This window comes from Bactrocera tryoni, chromosome 5 (genome assembly GCF_016617805.1).
Source record: "Bactrocera tryoni isolate S06 chromosome 5, CSIRO_BtryS06_freeze2, whole genome shotgun sequence".
Classification (NCBI taxonomy): Eukaryota; Metazoa; Arthropoda; class Insecta; order Diptera; family Tephritidae; genus Bactrocera; species Bactrocera tryoni.
The window spans coordinates 41,576,832-41,597,813 of NC_052503.1; the positions used below are offsets into that span (position 1 = coordinate 41,576,832).

Genomic DNA, 20,982 nt, shown 5'->3' on the forward strand with positions numbered 1-20,982 from the left:
AATATATGAGTAGTAAGAACGAAATTGGCTCTAGCTATGGTCCGAATCTACAGCCAAATTATAGTCAATGTATCTCAATTCGATCAATTTGTCCGTTGTACAGCTGGACGGAACCAACTTAAACCTCTTTCAAATACTGAAATTAACTTCCTCGAAACAGCGCCTGTTTCAAGGGTTTTCTCTAAGTTCGATAATGGATCCCTATGTCATCATCACCACTGACATTTCACACAACTCTCATTGATATACATACAATGAAGGTAACCAAACATTTATGAAAATTTGTTGGTGCAATCACCTTTGTATATATGTTAGTAGCTATGTAAGTCGACAGCGCATATTTGTATATAGTATAAACATCCATAATTGTAAAAATCACTTCGTTCAAAACAATTTTTGTTTGGAAAAATTTCACACTACGCACTTGAAAACCTTCTTTGGCTGCTTGTTTGAACTGCGGTGTCGTTGCACCTGAATTTTATTTACAAATATCAACAGCAATGTTTTCTTAATAGGCAGATAAAAAAGGAAACCGGCGTTGCAGTGGTTAACGGGTAGTACAAATGGCTTTTCAGAAACAAGTGCCTTGCACGAGTTTATATGCAAAGACGGAGATACGCATACAGTACATATGTATGTATGTATGTGTGTTTTCGAAAAAGTACAAATCATTCGTCATGTGTCTTCCTTTCCAACTTCCTTTGACTTGTGGCAAATTGGCTATGCGCTTGCTCCCACACACACATACACACATGCACAGTTAGTATCAATGCATGTGTGCCTAGCAACTTGAATGCACTAGTCCAAGTGTACACATTTTTTAGGCGATCCATTTGTGAGCTTGAGCGGATATGGTGGTGATTTTTCTCAGATCATTTCAAAGAAACTAACACCATAAATGTCTATTTTTAACAAGTAGTCTTTCAAGCGGCATACAAGTGCTAAAAACCAAGCAAAGGAAGGCGTGCAGCTTCCTTAGGGCGTGTTCGACTCTATGCTGCACTCGTCAAGTGTGACTAATACAGGGAGTACACAATAGAAACTTCAAATGACGCGCCATTGCCGCCACCTCAGCCGTTTAATAACCGCGAGACTAAAAGCCATCACAAAGTACCTTTGGTAGGGGCTTTCGCCAGGGCATTGAGTAACTGCTGCTTTCTGATCTTTTTTTTAACCTAATTCCATTGTTGTTTTATTTTCTAGAATCTCATTTGCGTTCAAAGCGCCTGCCAGCTAAATGGACAAGTGTCATTCACGAAACAAGTGCACAGCTTCGAGAAGCTTACGGAACGCCAAGCATCGAGCAATGATCAGTAAGCCATTCGTCAATTTTTTTGGTGGCAATCAGTCTTCTATTACTCGTAAGCACTCGGATGGAGAACAGAAGGCGATTCGTATTGCGCTGTCAATGGAAAACTAATTCTAAATTGGTACAAAAAAGGAGGAAAATATGAAGTATATATGAATATACATGATATACTACATATTAGGGTGTGTCATAAAACAAATTTACTTTGGAAGTATAACGTTTATTACATTCGTTCTCAGTATTCATCAACACCATTATAATTATAAAATTTCTTGGATACATACATATGTACATACTTGTATGTAGATTAGGGTGTATCAAAAAACCGAATATGCTTTTCGCTTGGTAATCTAAAAAATAGGTTCTTAAACACCTCTAAAACAGGCTCTCCAAGTATAAACTCTTAATTGTAACTAGAAGGTGCACCGTCTTACAGTTACCAAAGCTGGAGAGAGAAAATGAGTGAGCCCACTTTTGACCAAAAACAACAACGACTTTATGATTCAGAGTAGTGTTTGGAGATGTTTAAGCGCAATGAATCCAAGTTTATGCGTCGTTGGGGAATACGAACGCTCACTGTCGGGTGGCGACACACGCCCGCAGGATGGGGCTGACAGAACAAGAAGACTGCAGGAAATGTCTGGAGAAGGGCACAAGGGAAACAATGGAGGATGCACTTGTTCCGTATGCTTACGCTGTAGGCATCTGGGGTCCCCACCATATGATACATTGGAGGAGGTATTGATAGTAAGGCCGCAGTGTCTATTAAAATCCACGTCAAGCACAGGCATCCTAAAGAATGAGTACTCCTTTTGGTCCAAGAAAGCTGAACTCCATCTGCTTTATGTAACAATGAATAAAACTTGGCTCCATCATTTAACTCCAACATTCAATCGACAGTCATCCGAACGGACTGCACACGATGAACCCGCTCCAAAGCGTGGTAAAACGCAAATGTCTGCTTGCATGGTTATGGCGTCTGTATTCTGGGTTACGCATGGAATAGTTTTTTAATGTTTACCTTGAAAAGGAAAGAACCATCTACTATTGCATAGCGTTATTAAACCGTTTGTAGGATGAAATCGCCGAAAAACGCCAGCATTTGAAGGGAAAGAAAGTGTTGTTTCAAGAATACAATGCACCGTATCACAAGTCAGTGAAAAGGATGACAAAAATCCATGAACTCGACTTCGAATTGCTTCCGCATCCAACGTATCCTCCAGATCTAGTCGCCAGCGACTGTTTCCTCTTCTCATATTTCTAGATAATGTTCGCTGGGAAGAAATTTTCGTCGAATGAAGAGGTGATCGCCACTGAGAGAAAGAGAAGAAAAAATTGAGATCTCAAAACCCTATCAATAGATGGTATGCCATAATCGTGAACTACTCTATAAAACTGTCACTTTTAGCCGATCGAGGTGTAAGAAGAAATATTTTGTGTGTTGATTAATACTCAAATTTTAAATAATTAAAGAATCAGTTGCTAGGAAGGATAACTGAAGAAACTGAAACTCTTCGCTAAATCGAATTGTAAGTTTCGACAAACCAGCCAATTCGACTGGAGGTAAATTTTATATAAGAGGATAGACCAACAAATGTATATCCATTTTTTGAGAGGTTATTAGCTATATTATATTTTCATTACTAATTTGAAAAATGAAAAATCTTCAATATTGGATCGTTTCAAAAATGAAATCGGGGGAAACCGGCTCAATTTGAAGTAGAAGAATGTGCGTTTTCAGCAAGATAAAATAGCGTGTGACAAATCACAACACATTCTCTGAACCGCTACTTCTTCGTACCTCAGAATTCGAGATAAGACTTGAGGCAAATCGTACCTCAAATATGGTAGGTATCACCATAAGGGGTGCATATTCCTCGAAGACAGTTTCCTTTGAATAATAAATTAAGTCAAAAATGTTTTGTAGTTTCCTAATTTATTATTACTGATTTAAATTCATCACGGCGTGAGAAACATTGTCAACAAAACAGCAACCAATTTAGAGCTTCGAAGCCAATCTAATAAAAAGAGAATAATGACATGCCCTAATGTTCATTATATTGCCTGTAAGCAGAAGAAAAATCATTTCCAAATACACTTTGCATACACATGTAGTACATACAGTCATACATCCCGCCTAGAAGCACTCAAACAAGAAAAACAACAACGCAAAAGCACGAACAATTTAAAGCGAAGACCGCAAACTTCTTCAAAAAGCGGAAACGCAAGGATCTGCAAGACGAACGATCGGGGGTGTTGGGTTGGTAGGAAAATATTTCTGCGTTTCATTCGAATGTGGCCATTGAACTTTTCACATACATACATACATGTATGTACACGCTTATTTTATTTTTGTCTTGCTGCTTTCGGCGCTTCGCCCCCTCGGATCACCACACAGCTCCGCACCTAATCTGTTTCGTTTAACTCGTGCGATTCGTGGTAATTTTACTGTTGCCGCGTTGGCGAACACAACAACAGATATGACAACAAATGGAAAATCAAAATAACGAGACCGCTTCGAAGGAGGCGGTTAACTAGCAGGTGCTAAAATACGCAGACGGCTCGGTGCGATTTCATTTTCCGACTTATAGAAAAGGCAATTTTTATATGCGCATAAATATGTACATACAGTGGCGAGGAAACCGTGCGGACTTTCAATGATTTAACATTTTATATACTATAACTATATTACTTTAGGTTCCCCGAACGTGAGAGGAGGCCCACTATCGTTAACAAACGCTGATGCTAGGCGAATAGTGAGACGGCTTACTAAAGCGGATAATAGAACACCGAAGAAGGCTGCAATCGCCGTAACTAAAACTTTCAGCTAATGGATTGCTCGCCGAGCTCTTCAGAGAATTGGTTTTGTGTTCGCCGTTAAATAGAAAAAATTTGCTCTTTCTAATAAAAATGTCAAGAAATGTCTAAAGTTTTGTAAGGAGCATCCATGGTCCATGAAAGACTGTTATCAGGTCAGACGAAACGAAAATCAATCGCTTCCAATCGGATGGCAAACTGCACCACTGGCGGCGCCCATATGTAACATCAGGCGAATGGACCGCTCGGAGAGCTCTTCAAAGAATTGGTTTTGTGGCCGCCGTTAAATAGAAGAAATCTGCTCTGTCTAATAAAAATATTAAGACACGTCTAAAGTTTTGTAGAGAACATGAGAAGATGAGAATTATGAAAAAAGAAGACTATTTCAGTTTTTTACAGTCAAATTTGTCGGACTTTATGGAAAGTGTGCTTATCCAGAGGAAGAGATTGTTTTTCAATAGGATAACGATTCGAAACCCATAGCCAAAATTGATACTCGCTGACACCAAAGTGAACGATTTCAACGCATCCAAAGACAAGCACAAAGTCCCGACCTTAACTTGATTGAGAATTTGTGGGCTACTGTACTTTTGTCAAGCAAAACTTTGTACTTACTTCTCTTTTGTTTTTTGTAAATGAACATCCGAACGGTTTTGCTCGCTTCTGTATGTATAGTACGGATTCACTCTTCTTGTTTGAATAAGCTCTCCGTCGAAAGGCCATACAATATATGAAGTTACCCACAAATTAACTGGGTGCCTCTTGCTCGCACTATAGAAAAGATTCAAAAAGTCATCGCTAATGGAAGAAGGTCAAAATTCACTGGCTCTGATAGAACTAATATTAAAATCCTTTGGCATGGCACTATTTCGCTAAGATAATCAACATGGCTCTTTTAACTAACCAATTAGAGCTCAAGCGGAAGGGTTGTACCTTAACTGACCCTTCCGATAACCGTCAAAAAAGAAGTATCAAACTATTTACGAATCCGGTCATGAGTAGGGATGACGTTACTTTCCACCTTTACACTCTACTTGGGCCTAATAATCAGACAGAATTCATTTTTCAGTTCACCCACCTTATATGCTGATGACTGCTGGATTACAATGTCGAGGCATTGGAATTGATGATATCAATTGAAAAGCACACAACTGATCAATCCGACCATTCTTGCTACTGCACTCTAAAAATCCTAAAACTTTGTCCGACAAAAAAGGTTGACCTTTCCGTAAGAATGGAATGAACAATCACAACAGTTTCGGTTAGATTTGTCAATTCGGCATTAAGAAACTCATAGAAGCTTTAAAAGAACTCTGCGGTAGCGTTGTTGAATAAGTAACCCGTGACTTAACCGATAGGGGGCTTGCAGAGTGACGACATCTAACATGACATTATGATCAGGAAACAACAAAATATTCATTTAATCCTTCGCAAGCTACCAGCCATTAGAAGAAAGACTCAATCTATCTCGTCATACTAAACGAACCCTCGTACAATTCCGTTAATATACAGTGAGTTCAAAAAGTGTTCACGTATAGTAAAAAATTCTGCATTGCAGCTGCCTATTAGAAAAATAACCATTCAAATGAAATTTTTTTTTACGAGAAGTAAAGTATATTTAATTAAAAACTCTTTAACATAAACAAGCACTTCATTCAATAATCTCTGGTGGCTATAATACATATAAAGTAATACAATTCATGTGAACAATATTTGAACTTACAGGTAAAGTGGCGATTAAAGTTCAATAACTAATAACTTGTGGGGCCGCCTTTGGCTTTTATGACTGCTTTAATACGGTCCGGCATAGAGTTGATTAGATTATCTAAAATTTCCGAAGAGAAACTGTTCCAAACTCGTTCAACTTGAGTCCAAAGTTCATCTATGGTTTTTGGTGTTTCTCTTTGAGCAATTAACCGTTTTTTAACAATCGCCCATAAATTTTCAATAGGATTCATATCGGGTGACTGAGCTGGCCACTCCATCACCCGAATTCCGTTATTTTCCAACCAAGATTTTGTAATGCGGGCGGTATGTTTAGGGTCATTGTCTTGCATGTATAACAAATCACCGGGTTCACATCCAAAAATCTCGAAACTAGGGATAAGTGAATCCTCTAGAATGCTAATATAGTCCGTAGCCCTCATTATTCCGTTAATTCGACGCAATTTTCCCACCTTTCCGCCACAGAAACAACCCCACACCATAAGCGAACCACCTCCGAATTTAAGTGTGCGCAGCATATTCCTATCCGTGGGACCGCATCGCTTGTCATACCATGTCCAAATGCGTCCATCTGAATTAATACGATTAATTTTCGTTTCGTCAGACCAAATTACTAATTTGAACTGTTCGTTTGTCCAATTTTTGTGTTCTTTTGCAAATTTCATCCTAGCTGCTTTGTTTTTCGCTGACATGTAAGGCTTTTTAATCATTGGTCTTGCACGCAAATTGGAACTTTTCAGCGAATTGCGAATGGTATTGTTGCATACTCTAGTGCCTAAAGATGAGAATAACACTTTGTTAGCCTCCACTGCGTTTTTAGTTGCATCAGTCATGATGAGACGCCGTAAAGTCCTTTCTGTTTCAGGAGTGAGCTTTTTAGGCCTGCCTAACTTTTTGGGTGGTGTGTTAATTTGATCTTGTTTTTTTATTTTACTGATCACACCAATTGATATTTTATGTTTTTGTGCAATCGCTCTAACTGAAAGCCCCTCCTTCAAGTCCGAACATACAGCTTTTCGCAAAATGAGGTTCAGTTTTTTAGTCATGTCTGAAAATTGAGCAGGCTTGATAAATGACCAATTTTTCGAACTTTAATTTTTGTTACAAACCTTAGAAAATGTGAAATCCGTCGCACAATAAAATTATTAAAAAATGCTGACAACTACTTTGTAATAACGGAACTATTTACATACCGAGTCACACCAGCTCAGAAAGTGTTCACGTGCACTAACGCATTTAAACGGTATTTATTCAAATTTAAGTAACCATGGTAACCAATCGTAGTGGGCTTTGAAGCCTAGAATGTCGATGCCATGTAACAGCAATAAATATTTCTTGAAGTGTTGCCATATTTGAATGAAATTCAATGAGAAAAGCAAAATGTGAATTACGTGAACACTTTTTGAACTGACTGTACTTATATGTATATCGTCCTCCAATATACCACCAAAACTATCGCATTGTATTGAATAATCGATTAACCGCTGGAACGAAAGTAGTATCATTACTATATCTATAAACAGCTGCTTTTCAGTGCTGCCTTTGTAATAAAAAAATGCACTATTGTTGGCAAAAAATATTGGGAGCACTTGTGTGAATACTTGACGCGTAAACATGAAAAAGAAATCGGTGAGGAATTCGCGAAAACATAATTAAATAAACAACTTTTTGTAAAATATGCACTTGTTGTCGATTAAGTAAAATGAGCACGGTAGAAGATAAAATGGAAGTATTGGCAAATAGTGTGCAACCAGAAGACAATCTCGTGGGACAAGTTAACGAAAATATCGCAGGGGATGAAGTGGAGGAAATACAATCAAATCTGCAGTTGCAAAGTGTTGCACAAGACGTGGTCATACCAAAGGTCGAACACCCAGTTGAAGAGCTAATTGAAGCGGTGCTGACACAAAAATCGATTGCAGGGCAGCAACTAGTTGAAACAGCTGTTGCAAACGAAAATGAAAAATCTAACCAAGGTTTAGCTATGAAGGCTGAAGTTGCTTTGGAAGCAACCGATAATCAGACAGACAATTCCGAAAATCTGAAACAAACGAATATTTCAACGCCACCGTCTACGGGGGGTACGCCAAGCTCACCATGCACACCCAGGTCACAAGTTGATAGCTTGTCACATATTGAATGCTTAGCGCAAATTGAGCGACAACGGCAAAATTACGAACAGCAACTGGAACAATTGCAGACTGCACTAGCGCAGAAAGATAACATGATAACACTGTACCAACGAGAGAATGCCATACTTGATAAGGAGAAAAATGCTGTAACTATAATTTTTTTTTTTTTCAAATTTCATGCACATTTTAAAAATTTTATTCATTACAGTTTCGAAAAGAAAAAGAGCTCGCAAATAAAGAGAAAGAATCAACGGTAATTAAGTTTGCTATGAAAGAGAAATTGTTGTTAGATGCCAAGAAGGAAAAGGAAACGGTTGAAAAGCAGCTTGCAGATGCCAAAAGGGAGGTGAAAAATGTGTCCGTCCGCTTTCAAGCGCTAAATGAAGAGAAATCTCGTATGTCCTACATAATTGATGAAAAGGTTTGAAATTTATAAAGAATTGAGGACACGTATTTAATATAATATTTCTTCAGTGTAACGAAGTGCGAAAATATCAACGCGAGTGTGAGAAACTAAAGACAGATTACTCTCATTTGGAATCGAAGCTTAAATACCATGCGAATAAATTAAACATTGAAATAGAACAAAGAATGGTGGGTAATCAATATACTAATTTGACTTAAGGTGATTTCCACATTTTTTATATTCAGGTTCTAGAAAGAAAGCTTGAGGAAGAACGGAATGCGCCTAATAAATTGGAAGAAAAGGCTAATGGTAAGTGGCCTAGTGACATACGAATTGTTCGAAATTATTATTATTTTCTTCATAATTTTAGAAAATCTCAAAATGGAGTTTGAGGCCAATACCATTTTACTAAAACATGAAATTAAAAGTAAAACAGATCAAATAGAGCATTTGCACAGGGAATTAAATAAATCAAAGGAGGAAGTTAAATCGCTACAAGAGCAATGTAGTAAAGAGATTTTGGAAGTAATTGTTGTTCAAATATTTATAGTAGTGTATGTATTTTTATAAGTGCATTGCTTTATTTTTATAGAGAACTGATCTCTGTACTGCGCTGCAGAAGCTGCAAGAGGAACACAATTCATTGCAAAACGCTTATAGCGAAGAAATGTTGATTTCAGCAAAATTGCGTTGTCAATTGGATGAGCTGCAGGTGCTAAAAACTCAAAATACTTTGTAAGCTTATTATACCTAATTATTTTTTTTATAAGAAAATGTATATATTTATTTTGAAATTTGTTTTCTATTTTAGAAACGAAGAAAAAATCACCACGCTCACTCAATCAGCTGATGAAATGAAAGAAAAATTACAAGATAACGAACAAGATTTATGTCAGTTGCGTGAAAGAGAAAGTGAGCTGTTAAGTATTAATAAGGAAATTAGTGAATCAATAGTTGCCTTACAAAACGAGATTTGTTTGCTAAAGTCTAAGGTGAGAAAAATTTTAACTAAAAAAGAGTAAAAAAATTATTGCCCCGGGTGAGGCTCGAACTCACGACCTTAAGATTATGAGACTTACGCGCTGCCTACTGCGCCACCGAGGCTGTACTCACTGTCTGTCAAACTGCATTGTTCTATCTTATACGCTATTATAATTAAGAATTAGAACTTCTGCTTATAAAGTAATCCAATTTCATTCCCATTTTCACCAGGTTCAAGGCGTTGGGGCAGAAAATGATATTTTAAAGAAAGAGAAGTTAGAGTATGATAGCAAGTATAACCAATTACTTGAGAGCTTGAAAAATGAGGCCGAGAAAAAACTGGAGGAAAGACAATTATTTGCAAAGCATCTTTCAGAAAAAACCAAGCTTTATGAAGTGACGAAAAGTAAACTGGAAAACGTTGAAGGCGATTTCGAAGCGACCAAGCATAAACATGCGACTGTTGTAAAGGTAAAATCGTACAAACTAAGAAATTTATTTTATAAAACATTAATGCCACATTTAATTTGTTCTAAAGGAACTGCAACGTGAATTACAAAAGTACAAAAAGTCTATGGCGCATGCAACCACTTCAGAAAATCATACTGCAAGTCAATATTGCGCGCAATGTAAGAGTATTTTGAGTAGAGCGGAAGCCAATGTGCCATTAACAAATGGGTTTGAGGAAAATGGAACTGCGTCAACAGCCAAGCAAAATCGCACGCATAGCCGTACCAGCAGTCAAAGTAGTCAACCGAGCACAAGTCGGCGGCCAAGCGAGACATCCGAGTCGGAAACAATGGCCAGCAGCGTCACGACTATACAACAAGATTTACAGGTAACTCTCATAATGTTATTTTTGCTTTTCGTAATATTAATAATCGTGCTTTAGGGTCCTTCCAAAAAACACTTAGTTGACCGCATACTACGACTGCAGCAAGCCTCAGCGCGACAAACGGAAAAAATAGATTTTTTGGAAAATCACACACTTTCTCTTGTTGCGGAGCTGCAGAAAAAGTCGAAAGTCGTACAGTATTATATGCTGCGCGATCAAGCAGGTGCACTTACCTCAACGAGAAGTGATCAAAACAAGTCTGAGTTGGCTAAATATGGCAATGGTGTAATGTCAGCTATATATAATGGCATTAAAGGCGACACCAAGAGTATGACATTAGAATTGTCACTGGAAATAAATAAGAAACTGCAGGCAGTACTAGAGGATACTTTGCTCAAAAATATAACTTTAAAGGTAGTTAAAATAGCATTTGAATAATATGGAATTTTTATTTTTAAATTTTTTTATGTTTTACAGGAAAATTTAGATGTATTAGGTTTGGAAGTGGATAACCTAACCAGAAAACTAAGGCTTATGGAGTCTAGAGAATGACACAGACCAATGTTTTAGATAAGCAGGATTGCGACATTCGTATATGAGCCACAAATCTATAAAATTGTTTTTAGTATTAGCTTAAATTATAACAATTCAAGCAGTCATTTGTAAAACTACATACATAGTTCAAATTAAATAACATTCCATTTTGTAAGGTAGTTTTATATACTTTCCAAAATGTGCATTTTGGTAGAATGTATGAACAAACAAAGTAATGCAAAGATAATATATTTATGAATAACAAAAATATAAAAAACTATATAATTGGGGAACTTTGAGCCTTTTTAAATATGAATTCTTTAGATCACCAAATCGACTAATTTCCTCACGCTGTTCATTAATAGTACATGTAGTATACTTTATAGGGTCTCCGAAGTTTCATTTTGAGGGTATAAAAGTAAACTTCCATTTCATTTTAGTGAAATTAGCAAGAAAACAAACGCTTCGATTTTATTTTAATAATTTCGAGTGGCAGCACCGTCAGCATTGAATGCGGGTGTGTTCAAGCATTTCAATAACGAAACAGCTGTTCGACATCACCGTGCAGGTATTTTAAACCATAATCACAACTTCCAATTATTGCTACTAAATTGTTAATATTTAATTTATTTATATAAATTAACACAAAGCAATGAGCGCAGTTAAATATATAGGACGTACAACCGATTTTCGTGGCAAGAGCCTGTGGGAGATTTTAGGCAATCTGCGTGACTATGGAGTTGGCCGGCTGATAATACGTAACAAGTTCCAACGATATGAAGAGCCTTGCTATATGCGCATACTTAAAGTGGAGGTTACACCACATGATGTGAGTAAAATTTCAAACAATTCTAACTTATGACCTTCTACTAAAGACCTTACAATTTATTTCATAGCCTGCTAAGGACCCTATACGTAAAGTGGCAGTAACAGTAGAAAAGACGTGGAGGGGTGTAATTAATCCAAAGCCAGTCACCATATACAGCACTAGCTATAAGCCTGACTACGAGTTAATACCCAAAGAAGAAGAATCAAAATACACGAACAATACCAAAAAGGTGTCCGAGCAAATATTAGCAAATAGGATTGAGTTTCCTCCACTGTTGCGCGAATTCATTCGGCAGGAAACTGGTGTGAAAGAGCCTTTAATGAAAGTCCATCATAAGGTGAACCACAATAAACTAACACGTTTGGCTAAAGAGGGTGAAAAGCCGACTATTGAATGTACAATGGGGCTAGGTACTCCAGCCAGTCCAAAGCTATATGAAGGCGTTTTATAAGTGCTATTTCTATGTCCTGCTTAACCGAAATATATTAAGTTGTTAAAAAATACTTGAATTTTAATTAAATTATTTTAATTCAATTTTATGTTTATTTATTCTTTGCATGAAATAATTAATACAGATGCAAGTATAGATATATGTAGTTCGGCAAATCGTTAAGATTAGAAATTAAGATTTTTATCTAACCATGATAAAACAATAATTAATACATATGTATATAAGTATGTATCTGATGAAAAAGCCTTTAAATTTCTCTATTCATTTATTGTTTTCTTAATTTCGCGCTTACTTTATTACTCTTTTGAGGCCAACTTCTCTTTGAACCATGACTTGGTCCATGTCCTATTTTATTAGCAGATGCTGAATTTTTCTGAACCTGCCTTTCAGGAAAATTTTGATAGTCAAAAGACTCATCATCCTCATCAAAATTATCTTCGATGCTACATTGGTTTTGATTAAAAGATCCATTGCTGGTTGATCCTCCAGCTTCAGCTTCTTGCAAGGCTATTCTTTCTTTCTCCCGTTGTTTAGCTTCTTCTGGCGACATTCCTTGCTCTATGCGCTCTCTAATCCTTTTCTTTTGACCAGCTGTCCAATATACATGGTTACATTCACTTGCAGTCTTCGCGTTACGCACGAACTTCTCTTCTTCTGCTTCAGGAATAAGTATGTAATCTGGTAAGTAGCTGGTACTTTGGATATTACAAGGTCTAGGGGAAATTACTCCCCGCCATACTTTTTCCACAGTAACGGGGATTCTTATTTTGTTTACATTTTTTGGATTGTCGGGATGTTTTATCTGTTCACAGAGAAAAAGTAAGCAAACTCGTCGTTTATTAGAAGCAACTTACTGATTTTGATGTCATATCAACAGTTAGTATACGCATATAACTAGGATGTTCTTCATCCTGCTGAAAGGAGCCACGAACTATTAGCCGGCCAACGCCATGGTTTGGTAAATTCTCCAACAGTTGCCAAAGTGGTTTTCCACCATAATGTGGTTTTGGGTGACCCTTTCGTTTATTCTTTTTTCCCATTTGCAACAACTTTTATGAACACTTTCAAACAAAACAATGGTATTGTGTATCAAACAATTGTATGAAAAAGAGTACTTATGTGCTTCGAATTTTATTTTTTATGTATCTGTATATCCGCAAAAAGTCGATAAATGGTATATCGAGGTTGTTTATATTATTTTAAAATAAACAAAATAAACAAATCCACATTTCATAGCAAAACTAAGTAATTTAGTTTCGAAAATCTCTAAATAAATAGGTATTACAGAAATTAGTTTATCTATGAGACAAAGCTCATACGTTTATATGAAATTGATATGAGTTCTAAGTATTATCGATTATAGTCGGAATATTTGAATTGTTTAAAGGTGAAAACGCAGCAAGCCGTGTGGGAACAACACATTCAAAGCTTATTTCGGAATCAATACTGATATGAATATTCAAATGTATTCAGGGCCGACCCGCCTACATATGCAAGTTAGGCAATTGCTTAGGGCGCAAGAATTATCTAACCGTATTTTTGCTAATTTTCTTTACATATTTTATTTGTTTGTTTATTTATTTAATCAGCAAATTTTTATTTTTTATGAACGATGTTTCCAAATTAACCCAGATATTCTTCTTCTTTATTGGCGTAGACACCGCTTATGCGGTTATAGCTGAGTTTACAAAGCGTGCTAGTTGTTCTTGTTGTTGTAACGGGTACCTAATCCCTGTTAGGATGGTACGGATTAGCTAAGTTGTCGTCCACGTCATCCAACGGAAGTCCCAAGAAACGTGCTGTTTCGACGGGGTCGGACCAAAGAGAGAAGTGTGTCAGATGAGTGGGGTTGGTGGGGCAGGCAAAAAGGTGGCCAGTGTCATGCGGAGACTCATTGCACGCAGGATATATTTGTATATGTCGGGGTCTATTCTGGATAAGTAGGAGTTTCACCTTCTTCGGCAACCCGAACACCAGCCGATTCTACGTAGGAGCGGGAATTGACCCAGTTTTTACGCGCCAAGGCTTGTTATTTAGAGATTTAAACCCCTTTAAATGAATTGGAGGTTCCAGGTGTAGCCAGGTACTTCTCCACATAGTCTTTCCAACGGAGTGGAAGTACCCGCTAGCCCGTTGGAAACACCAGGTGGAGAAAGACGTAGGTACACTTGGAATCTGCAATTGACGTCAAGCAGCGGGAAAGAAGAACGATTACTACGAACGTAAACTCGGCTATAACCGCGTAAGTCGGTTGAAACAACATAGTACATATATTTTGAATATTTAAGGCTTTTCTGTTAAAGACTAGCTTCAGTGATGCCAGAAATCTGCTTAGGCGACTTATTAAACTTTAGTTAGTTTACTTGAAACGGAAGTTGTGAGATCCAAGGTGAGTCAATCTTATCCTCGCAAAAGTGGAAAAGTCAAAAAGGAAGTGTTGAGATGATTCTACCTTGATTTCTTCCAAAGAATATCGACAAGCAATGGGGTACCATGACCGGTTTTACGGCCATACGTCGGAGCAGAAAGAGTTTGCGTCCGCATAAGTGGTGTTACAATACATTGGTTTGGAAGAATAAAACTAGAGTTGATAGATAGCTTCCGTCAGAAGACTGTTCCGCCATAAGTTTTGACCTATTTGCAAAATGCTTACTTGCCAAGTCCCACTTTATAGGTATTTCCATATGTGGCTCCGAATTGAATACATTCTGAGTTGGAGATATCGCTTGAACCTTCAGTATTTTAAAAAAACTCTTGTTTCAGCATACTACATTCATACATATGTATTTAGAGAAGGTTTATGAGAGACTGAAATTCACCTTATTAGTAACTACCTTGCCTATTGGCTTAGGTGATAACTGCACACCCATTTTTAATATTTTCCTAGATTTTGTGCACCAATCCTTAAAATAAAAACTGGAGCTTGGTATCTTTATTTCATTTATTTTGGTTTTCAAGGTTCCCTACACCATCCTGGTGTACTACAAAAAGCATGCACCTTTTTACATACCATCATTACGGCCATGTGTCTCATATTGTATTTCTTGACCGTGTGCAGTAGTTTCAATGTCATACGACGAGTCATCGCCTTCAGCACTAGGCGGATCGTGATTGGTGCTCTCGTGCAAACCGATGGTGGCGTGCGCAGCCGCCTTGGATGCATTCACCTGAGCTTCGGCGGCAGACGATGCGGCTTTCAATGTCGCCTCCTTGGTGGCCTCGTAATCGATACGGGCCTGCTTCAGTTGCTCCTCCACCTGCTCCACACGCGATTTCGCCTGACCGACCATTGACGATTGTGAAGCCAACTGATTGGCCACCTCACTTGTTGCTTGCTCGGCCTGTTCCGCCAGCGATTTCGCATTATTCACCGCCGCTATCAGCACAGAAACATGATGATTGGCAGATTGCGCTGTTTGCTGTGCCAACTGCGCCGCGATCTTTGCAGATTTCAATTGTTCTAGCTCGCGCGACAGTGAGCGCTGCGATTCCGCTGCCTGTTGCTCCAATTCCTGCAAAATCACTTTCTTTCCGGCCAGCGCAGCCTGCGCAGTGGCAGCCGCTTGCGAGGCAGCCTGCGCTAGCGTGTTTTTGGCTATGAAAGCAGCCTGTTTAGCGGCGGCGTGTTGATTGGCCACCGCAGTGTATGCCTGATTGGCTGAGCCTTGCGCGATGGAGCGCAGACCACTGCCAATGCTGTAGCCGGACTTGCTGCCAACGCTCTTACTGCCACCACCGCCTCCACCATGTGAATGCACACTCGGCAGCGACGGCTTGTACTCGTAATAAGGACCACTGGGCGCCTCATGAGACGGACCCGACGGCAGTTCATGTGGATGCAGTGAGTTGCTGTTCTCGTAAAATCCATGTGCTGGCGCATGCGGCGGTCCAGCTGGCTGCTTGTAGATATAGCCGCTGCGTTTATTGAGACGTCCAATTGCGGTGGAACAACTGAGCGCTGCGCAAAGAAACACCAAACCAGAGTCAGAGTCAGAGCGTTTGCAAATGTTTGAATACCTACCCAATAGTAGTAGCGGCACGGTGAGTGTGTTTGCTAGGTTGCACTTGATCATGTTTGCTGCAAATTCAGTAATGAGCTTTCGAATATCCTGCACATTGATTTTATACACAGCAAATGGCTTGTAAACACCTGCAAAAACAATGCGCACACACATAGTAAACAAACACATGAGGAATTTCTTGTGGCACGTGTCGGTGGGAGGTCGCACAGCGGCGGCGGCGGCGTGCAGCCACTTGTAACGGCCACAAAATGCGGTATGAGCGCAATTTTGTCCAACGGCGGCTACTTTGTTTGTTGCCAAGTTTATTAGTTGGCCGCTTGCTTGCTTGCCTAGGTGTAAAGCAATGCGGCACTGGCCAATCAAATGTGTGCGTGTGCGTGTGTGTGCTCATTACTTTGTGCTCTTATGTTACTTTTCACAAAGGTATTTAGTGGACGCGTTTATTCTTTTTACTTGTAAGTTTTGGTTTTACTACACTCGTTTCGCTTAGTTTCGACCACACATTGTGGCATAAAGCGCTTTTGAGGAAGTGAAATTTCCAACTGGCATTTATCACGCTTGCTGCTGCTCAGGTATTACGGGCATATGGGCTCAGGTGAGGTTGTGTTGTGTTGTGATTAAAAATAGTAAAAGAAATTTAATGAGCTGTTGCATATGGTCAGTTAATAAAAGCGCAATATAAAATATTGAGAAAAGCAATCAAAAGCGGCAAATTTCGCAAGCGCGCTTTTCCAACGCCAATAAAATCATAAACAGATGCAACCAGGCACCATCTGCTTTGGCAGCCGTAAATACTAGGTTATATAATCTTTCATTAAATTCACAAATTTTTATTTTTTCAATTCCTGTTCCGCTGTGCAGTGACCCAGTTCTCCTAGAAAAGTCAAACTTCTTAAACAAATTCCTACATAACCCTGAAAGACTTTTATACTTTTACTTTTATGCTACACAGGGTTTGTCCGAAAAGTAATAGAACTGATTTTCTTCCGCCGCGACTGTACTTCGGAGCGTGCGCGCACCGACTGGATTCGGTAGAGAGCGTTCCTAGCTAACGAACGTTCCTGCCGTAAAGATTGGTTCAATAATTTTTTTAAATCGACACAAACCCTGTATACCTTTACTTCGTTATGCGGACAAATTAGCAAAAACATTTCAGTTTTTCAATCTTGTCAATTACATAACAAGTCAATGGAAACGTCACCGACCTTCCACAGTATAACACACTATTTTGGTAAAATTCGTTTTTATTTAATATAGTTTCCTTCAAGCGTGATATACTGATTATAGCGACCATCCAAATATTCAATACCATTTTGGTATTACGATGTGTCCTTTGCTTCAAAATAGGCATCAGTTTCGTTGATCCATTCGACGAAAATTTATTCCCAGCGAACATTCTTTTCAGATCTGAGAACAGGAAATAGCCGCTCTGGATCATATCTGGATAATACGGTAAATGCGGAAGCAATTGGTCAGAAATTTTCAAGAAACTTTTCGCGGCATAACCGAATTTAGCAACATGCATTCGAGATTTATCTATTACCGTTTACATTATTTTGTATTCGGTCCATTCGAGAGAATTAAAACCTGTGGTATAAGTGGCGGTTTGAGATTCTCGTTTTCGGTTGCTATTCATATACCTATAACTCATATAAAACAAGTAAAATATTATTATCATATACTTCCTGATTTCTTATGAACCATTTGTCCCTAAAAGTGTTAACCAATTTCATCCATTTTTGGCGCCATTTATACTAAGCTTAAGAAATCAGGTGCACTAAAGTACCTAGATTGGTAGATAGATAAATAAATGAGGATTACACCGGGACCTAAGGTCTGTTGTGCCCTCTCCTAAGTCACAACTACTCACATAGCCCCAGGATATTGATAAATTCCAATATACTGCTAGGTAATATTGTGGCGTTGTGATCTCTATTTGGAAACATGGACACTCTTTAATCCTTACGGGACACCTTCTTTATGGTATGGGTACCAACTGCAATGAAACGTCTTATAATGTTGGTGGATGCTGAGGAGCGGGCGAGCTCATCAGCAAGTTCATTTCAGGTTATACCTTTGTGACCGAGCACCCAGATTAGGTGCATTTGGTTACGATCTGATAGACTGTTTAGCCGTTCTATACACTCCTACACCAGTAGCCAGTTAATTTAATACCATTTTCTCAGAGTGACACTATCTTTTCCTTGATTTAGCGACATGTCTAAATTTTTAATCAGGTCATAGATAAGCCCTAAGACTCAGAGGATTTCGTATAATCAGCGTCAATTAGTAAATTTTTATAATAACTACGCCTGTATTCATTTCAAAAACCGCAATTTAAGGTAGTATTTTAATATTGAATTATTCTCCCCTAAACATTTTTATAAATACGTGCAAAGGTTTTATCATATATTTCTATTAAAATTAATTTACTTTTGTTCAAAAGCTTTTTTTAAAATTTGCGGTTTTCAATGAGGAAATATTTTTTTTGTACATATATGATCTTTTAGATAGTTACTCGACATTGTTTGTTGCTTGTTTTTTATTTCATAATAAACTAATTTACTCCGCGAATTTATTACCAAAATATGGGTTCGGTTCGCGCGACACACGACGCGCTACGTCCAATATTCGGTCGATATAATCGCCCAGCATAGTCGATAATTCAAGCGACCATGGATCTATTTCGCAAAGCGTTTACCCTAGCGAATAATAGCACAGTGCGCACAGAAGACGCTATTGCTGTTACGGAGTAGAGTAGCAAAGAAGACCCGAATGAGTCCATCCATCCATCCACGCACAACAATTGTGGCTGTGTCCATCCAATTTACGGAAGATTTTATGTAAGCCCTAGGCTTAGGGGCTTACAAAATCCAACTTGTGCAAGAGTTGAAGCCGAATGACGATCAAGCGTGATGGCTAGTGATCCCTACTTTAGCTAGAAAATTTTGTTCAGCGATGGAACTCACTGATGATAATCCACAAGCAACTGTTAAATCCTCAAAAATTATGTGGTGTGCTCAATGGGCAGATGAGTCCATATTTCTTCAATAATGTTACTACAGGCAATGGGGAACGCTATAGAGCCATTATCATTGACTTTTTCGTGCTATAATTGGATATTGTTGATTTGGACGACTATTGTCTACAATCAATTCATTAAAGGAATGTTCCAGGTTTGCATCGTTGACTCCAAGATCGTGCGAATTAGCACAGCTAGGCTATTATTTGTGGGATTATGTGAAGTCGATTGTCTTTGCGGATTTGACAACGATGATTGACGCCTTGGAAGAGAGTATTCGGTGCTTCATCGCTGGTATTACGCCCTACCAGCTGCAAAAAGTGGTCGAAAATTAAGTCTCCTGGAATATATTTGCGCCAGTCACCCTCATATATGTACATCTGTATGTTTATTGGAGATGAAAATTTGAAAAAAGTGATTCAATTCGAGGTTCCCTACCTTTTTAAAGAAAAAACCCGAAAACTTCAAATTTAATGGGGAATGTTTATTATGATTCCAAAGTAAATTTTTTGGCATTAATTTTTTTTTTAATATTTTCTTTTTCAAATGTTGGCCGTGGCTACGTCTCAGATGGTCTATCCGTTGAGTCCAATTTTCGATGACTCGTTCGAACATTTCGACTGGTAACTGGCGAATGACACGCGTGGTGTTTTGCTCCAAGGCCTGAATCCAAACGGGATTGTCCGCATAGACTTTACAATTTACATATCCTCACAGGAAAAGTTGTAACGGTGTGATATTACACATGATTGGTGGTCAATCGACCTGCCCAAAGCTTAGAATTATCAGCTCACCAAAGGGTTTTCTCAATCTATCCAAGGATTTATGCGGTGTTTAGGAAATGGCTCCGTGTTGTTGAAACCAAATGTCGCCGAGATCGCGAGCTATAATTTCAGGCAAATAGTCGGTTACGTTCCCAGTGGCATCATTTTGAAGAAATATGCATCGTTGATTCCACGGGCCCACAAACCACACCAAACCGTTGTTTTTTCTGGATGAAATAGCAGTTCTTGAATCTCTTCAGGTTGCTCTTCGTCCCAAATGCAGCAACTTAGCTTCTAAACAATTGAGTCAGAAATGGTCTTCATCGCTGAACAAAATTTGGTTCGAAAATTTTAGATCTTCTTGGAACTTTTCAAGAGCCCATATGTCAGTCCGAGTTGCTGCGAATGGCGCTGAATCGATTCTCCACGGTCTTCGTGCATACTCCCAGCTACGGCTGCTATATTGTCTTCACTACGTGCTAGACGTGGTCTATTCGGTCGAATATTATCCAATAATTAATTATGAGTCTCAAGATGGGACATTGCGAAGGGCATGCTCAGTAGGCCGATGGGAGAAATGGGTTGACAACCACGCCTCCTTCTCATGTTGCAAACTTTCAAATTCCATAAGACTCTTCACATTCCAGTATTCAAACCGAAATCGTACTATAAGTAGGCCGATAATGTTGACCATAGGTGGAGTGAAGCGCGCGTAACGCATTCTTTACAGATTGTTAATTTTCGTAATAAAGTTAAACGATTTGCAAACGTTGTTCAGGCGAAAGCCCTTCCATGGTGAAATGCCAAGCAATATTTAATAAAAATAACATGACAGCTTGAGACGACTCACGCGTAATCTTTCCAAGAAAGGCTATTGAAAAAAACCTCTACTTAGATCACCCCTTATTTTATTCATGGGTTTGAAAGGCAAGAAGTTATACAATTTTATGACAACCTCAGCTTTTCTCCATCGAAACTCAAGAGCCACAGTTCATATAAATTTATTATAAATATTTTATTTTATTAAAGTTTATAAAAGTTGTGACATTCGCGTGTCGTACAAGTAGTTAAATATAATAATTTAAAAGTGTTGAAAAGTGGTCGTAGCAACCGTATTTCGCGCAAAGCGCAGTCAAATAATTTAACAAATGTAGA

General features: G+C 38.4%; 4 protein-coding genes and 1 non-coding gene across 5 annotated transcripts; 2 read left to right on the forward strand and 3 right to left on the reverse strand.

Annotated features, from left to right (window-relative positions):
• Positions 1–7,429: 7,429 nt before the first annotated feature.
• LOC120777211 (coiled-coil domain-containing protein 186) lies at positions 7,430–10,914 on the forward strand. The gene is made up of 11 exons (XM_040108386.1): positions 7,430–8,129; positions 8,192–8,404; positions 8,458–8,577; positions 8,635–8,698; positions 8,760–8,914; positions 8,982–9,124; positions 9,201–9,381; positions 9,602–9,841; positions 9,909–10,208; positions 10,263–10,619; positions 10,683–10,914. The coding sequence occupies exons 1-11, from the start codon at positions 7,554–7,556 to the stop codon at positions 10,755–10,757; spliced, it is 2,424 nt and encodes an 807-aa protein (XP_039964320.1). The 5' UTR covers positions 7,430–7,553; the 3' UTR covers positions 10,758–10,914.
• On the reverse strand, positions 9,421–9,493 carry Trnam-cau. The gene has a single exon. It is a non-coding gene; the product is annotated as a tRNA-Met (tRNA).
• Positions 10,915–11,245: 331 nt separating the features above from the next.
• On the forward strand, positions 11,246–12,102 carry LOC120777213. The gene is made up of 3 exons (XM_040108389.1): positions 11,246–11,307; positions 11,390–11,568; positions 11,636–12,102. The coding sequence occupies exons 2-3, from the start codon at positions 11,392–11,394 to the stop codon at positions 12,017–12,019; spliced, it is 561 nt and encodes a 186-aa protein (XP_039964323.1). The 5' UTR covers positions 11,246–11,307; positions 11,390–11,391; the 3' UTR covers positions 12,020–12,102.
• Positions 12,084–13,168, reverse strand: LOC120777212. The gene is made up of 2 exons (XM_040108387.1): positions 12,874–13,168; positions 12,084–12,821 (listed from the first exon to the last, which is right to left on the reverse strand). Exons 1-2 carry the CDS (start codon positions 13,057–13,059, stop codon positions 12,285–12,287), a joined length of 723 nt encoding a protein of 240 aa, XP_039964321.1. The 5' UTR covers positions 13,060–13,168; the 3' UTR covers positions 12,084–12,284.
• Positions 13,169–15,021: 1,853 nt separating this feature from the next.
• LOC120777170 lies at positions 15,022–18,696 on the reverse strand. The gene is made up of 3 exons (XM_040108326.1): positions 18,624–18,696; positions 16,041–16,169; positions 15,022–15,977 (listed from the first exon to the last, which is right to left on the reverse strand). Exons 1-3 carry the CDS (start codon positions 18,694–18,696, stop codon positions 15,022–15,024), a joined length of 1,158 nt encoding a protein of 385 aa, XP_039964260.1.
• Between the last annotated feature and the right edge of the window lie 2,286 nt (positions 18,697–20,982).

Excerpts from the sequence above, each read along its gene's own strand:
- LOC120777211 (XM_040108386.1), top strand. The coding sequence starts at position 7,554 with ATGAGCACGGTAGAAGATAAAATGGAAGTATTGGCAAATAGTGTGCAA. Across the intron at positions 8,699-8,759 it reads ATTGGAAGAAAAGGCTAATG|AAAATCTCAAAATGGAGTTT; the intron begins GTAAGTGGCCTA and ends TCATAATTTTAG. Across the intron at positions 9,842-9,908 it reads AACATGCGACTGTTGTAAAG|GAACTGCAACGTGAATTACA; the intron begins GTAAAATCGTAC and ends TTTGTTCTAAAG.
- LOC120777213 (XM_040108389.1), top strand. The coding sequence starts at position 11,392 with ATGAGCGCAGTTAAATATATAGGACGTACAACCGATTTTCGTGGCAAG. Across the intron at positions 11,569-11,635 it reads TGGAGGTTACACCACATGAT|CCTGCTAAGGACCCTATACG; the intron begins GTGAGTAAAATT and ends TTTATTTCATAG.
- LOC120777212 (XM_040108387.1), bottom strand. The coding sequence starts at position 13,059 with ATGGGAAAAAAGAATAAACGAAAGGGTCACCCAAAACCACATTATGGT. Across the intron at positions 12,822-12,873 it reads TTGATATGACATCAAAATCA|ATAAAACATCCCGACAATCC; the intron begins GTAAGTTGCTTC and ends CTCTGTGAACAG.
- LOC120777170 (XM_040108326.1), bottom strand. The coding sequence starts at position 18,696 with ATGCTGGGCGATTATATCGACCGAATATTGGACGTAGCGCGTCGTGTG. Across the intron at positions 16,170-18,623 it reads CGAACCGAACCCATATTTTG|GTGTTTACAAGCCATTTGCT; the intron begins GTAATAAATTCG and ends TTGTTTTTGCAG. Across the intron at positions 15,978-16,040 it reads CGTGCCGCTACTACTATTGG|CGCTCAGTTGTTCCACCGCA; the intron begins GTAGGTATTCAA and ends TTCTTTGCGCAG.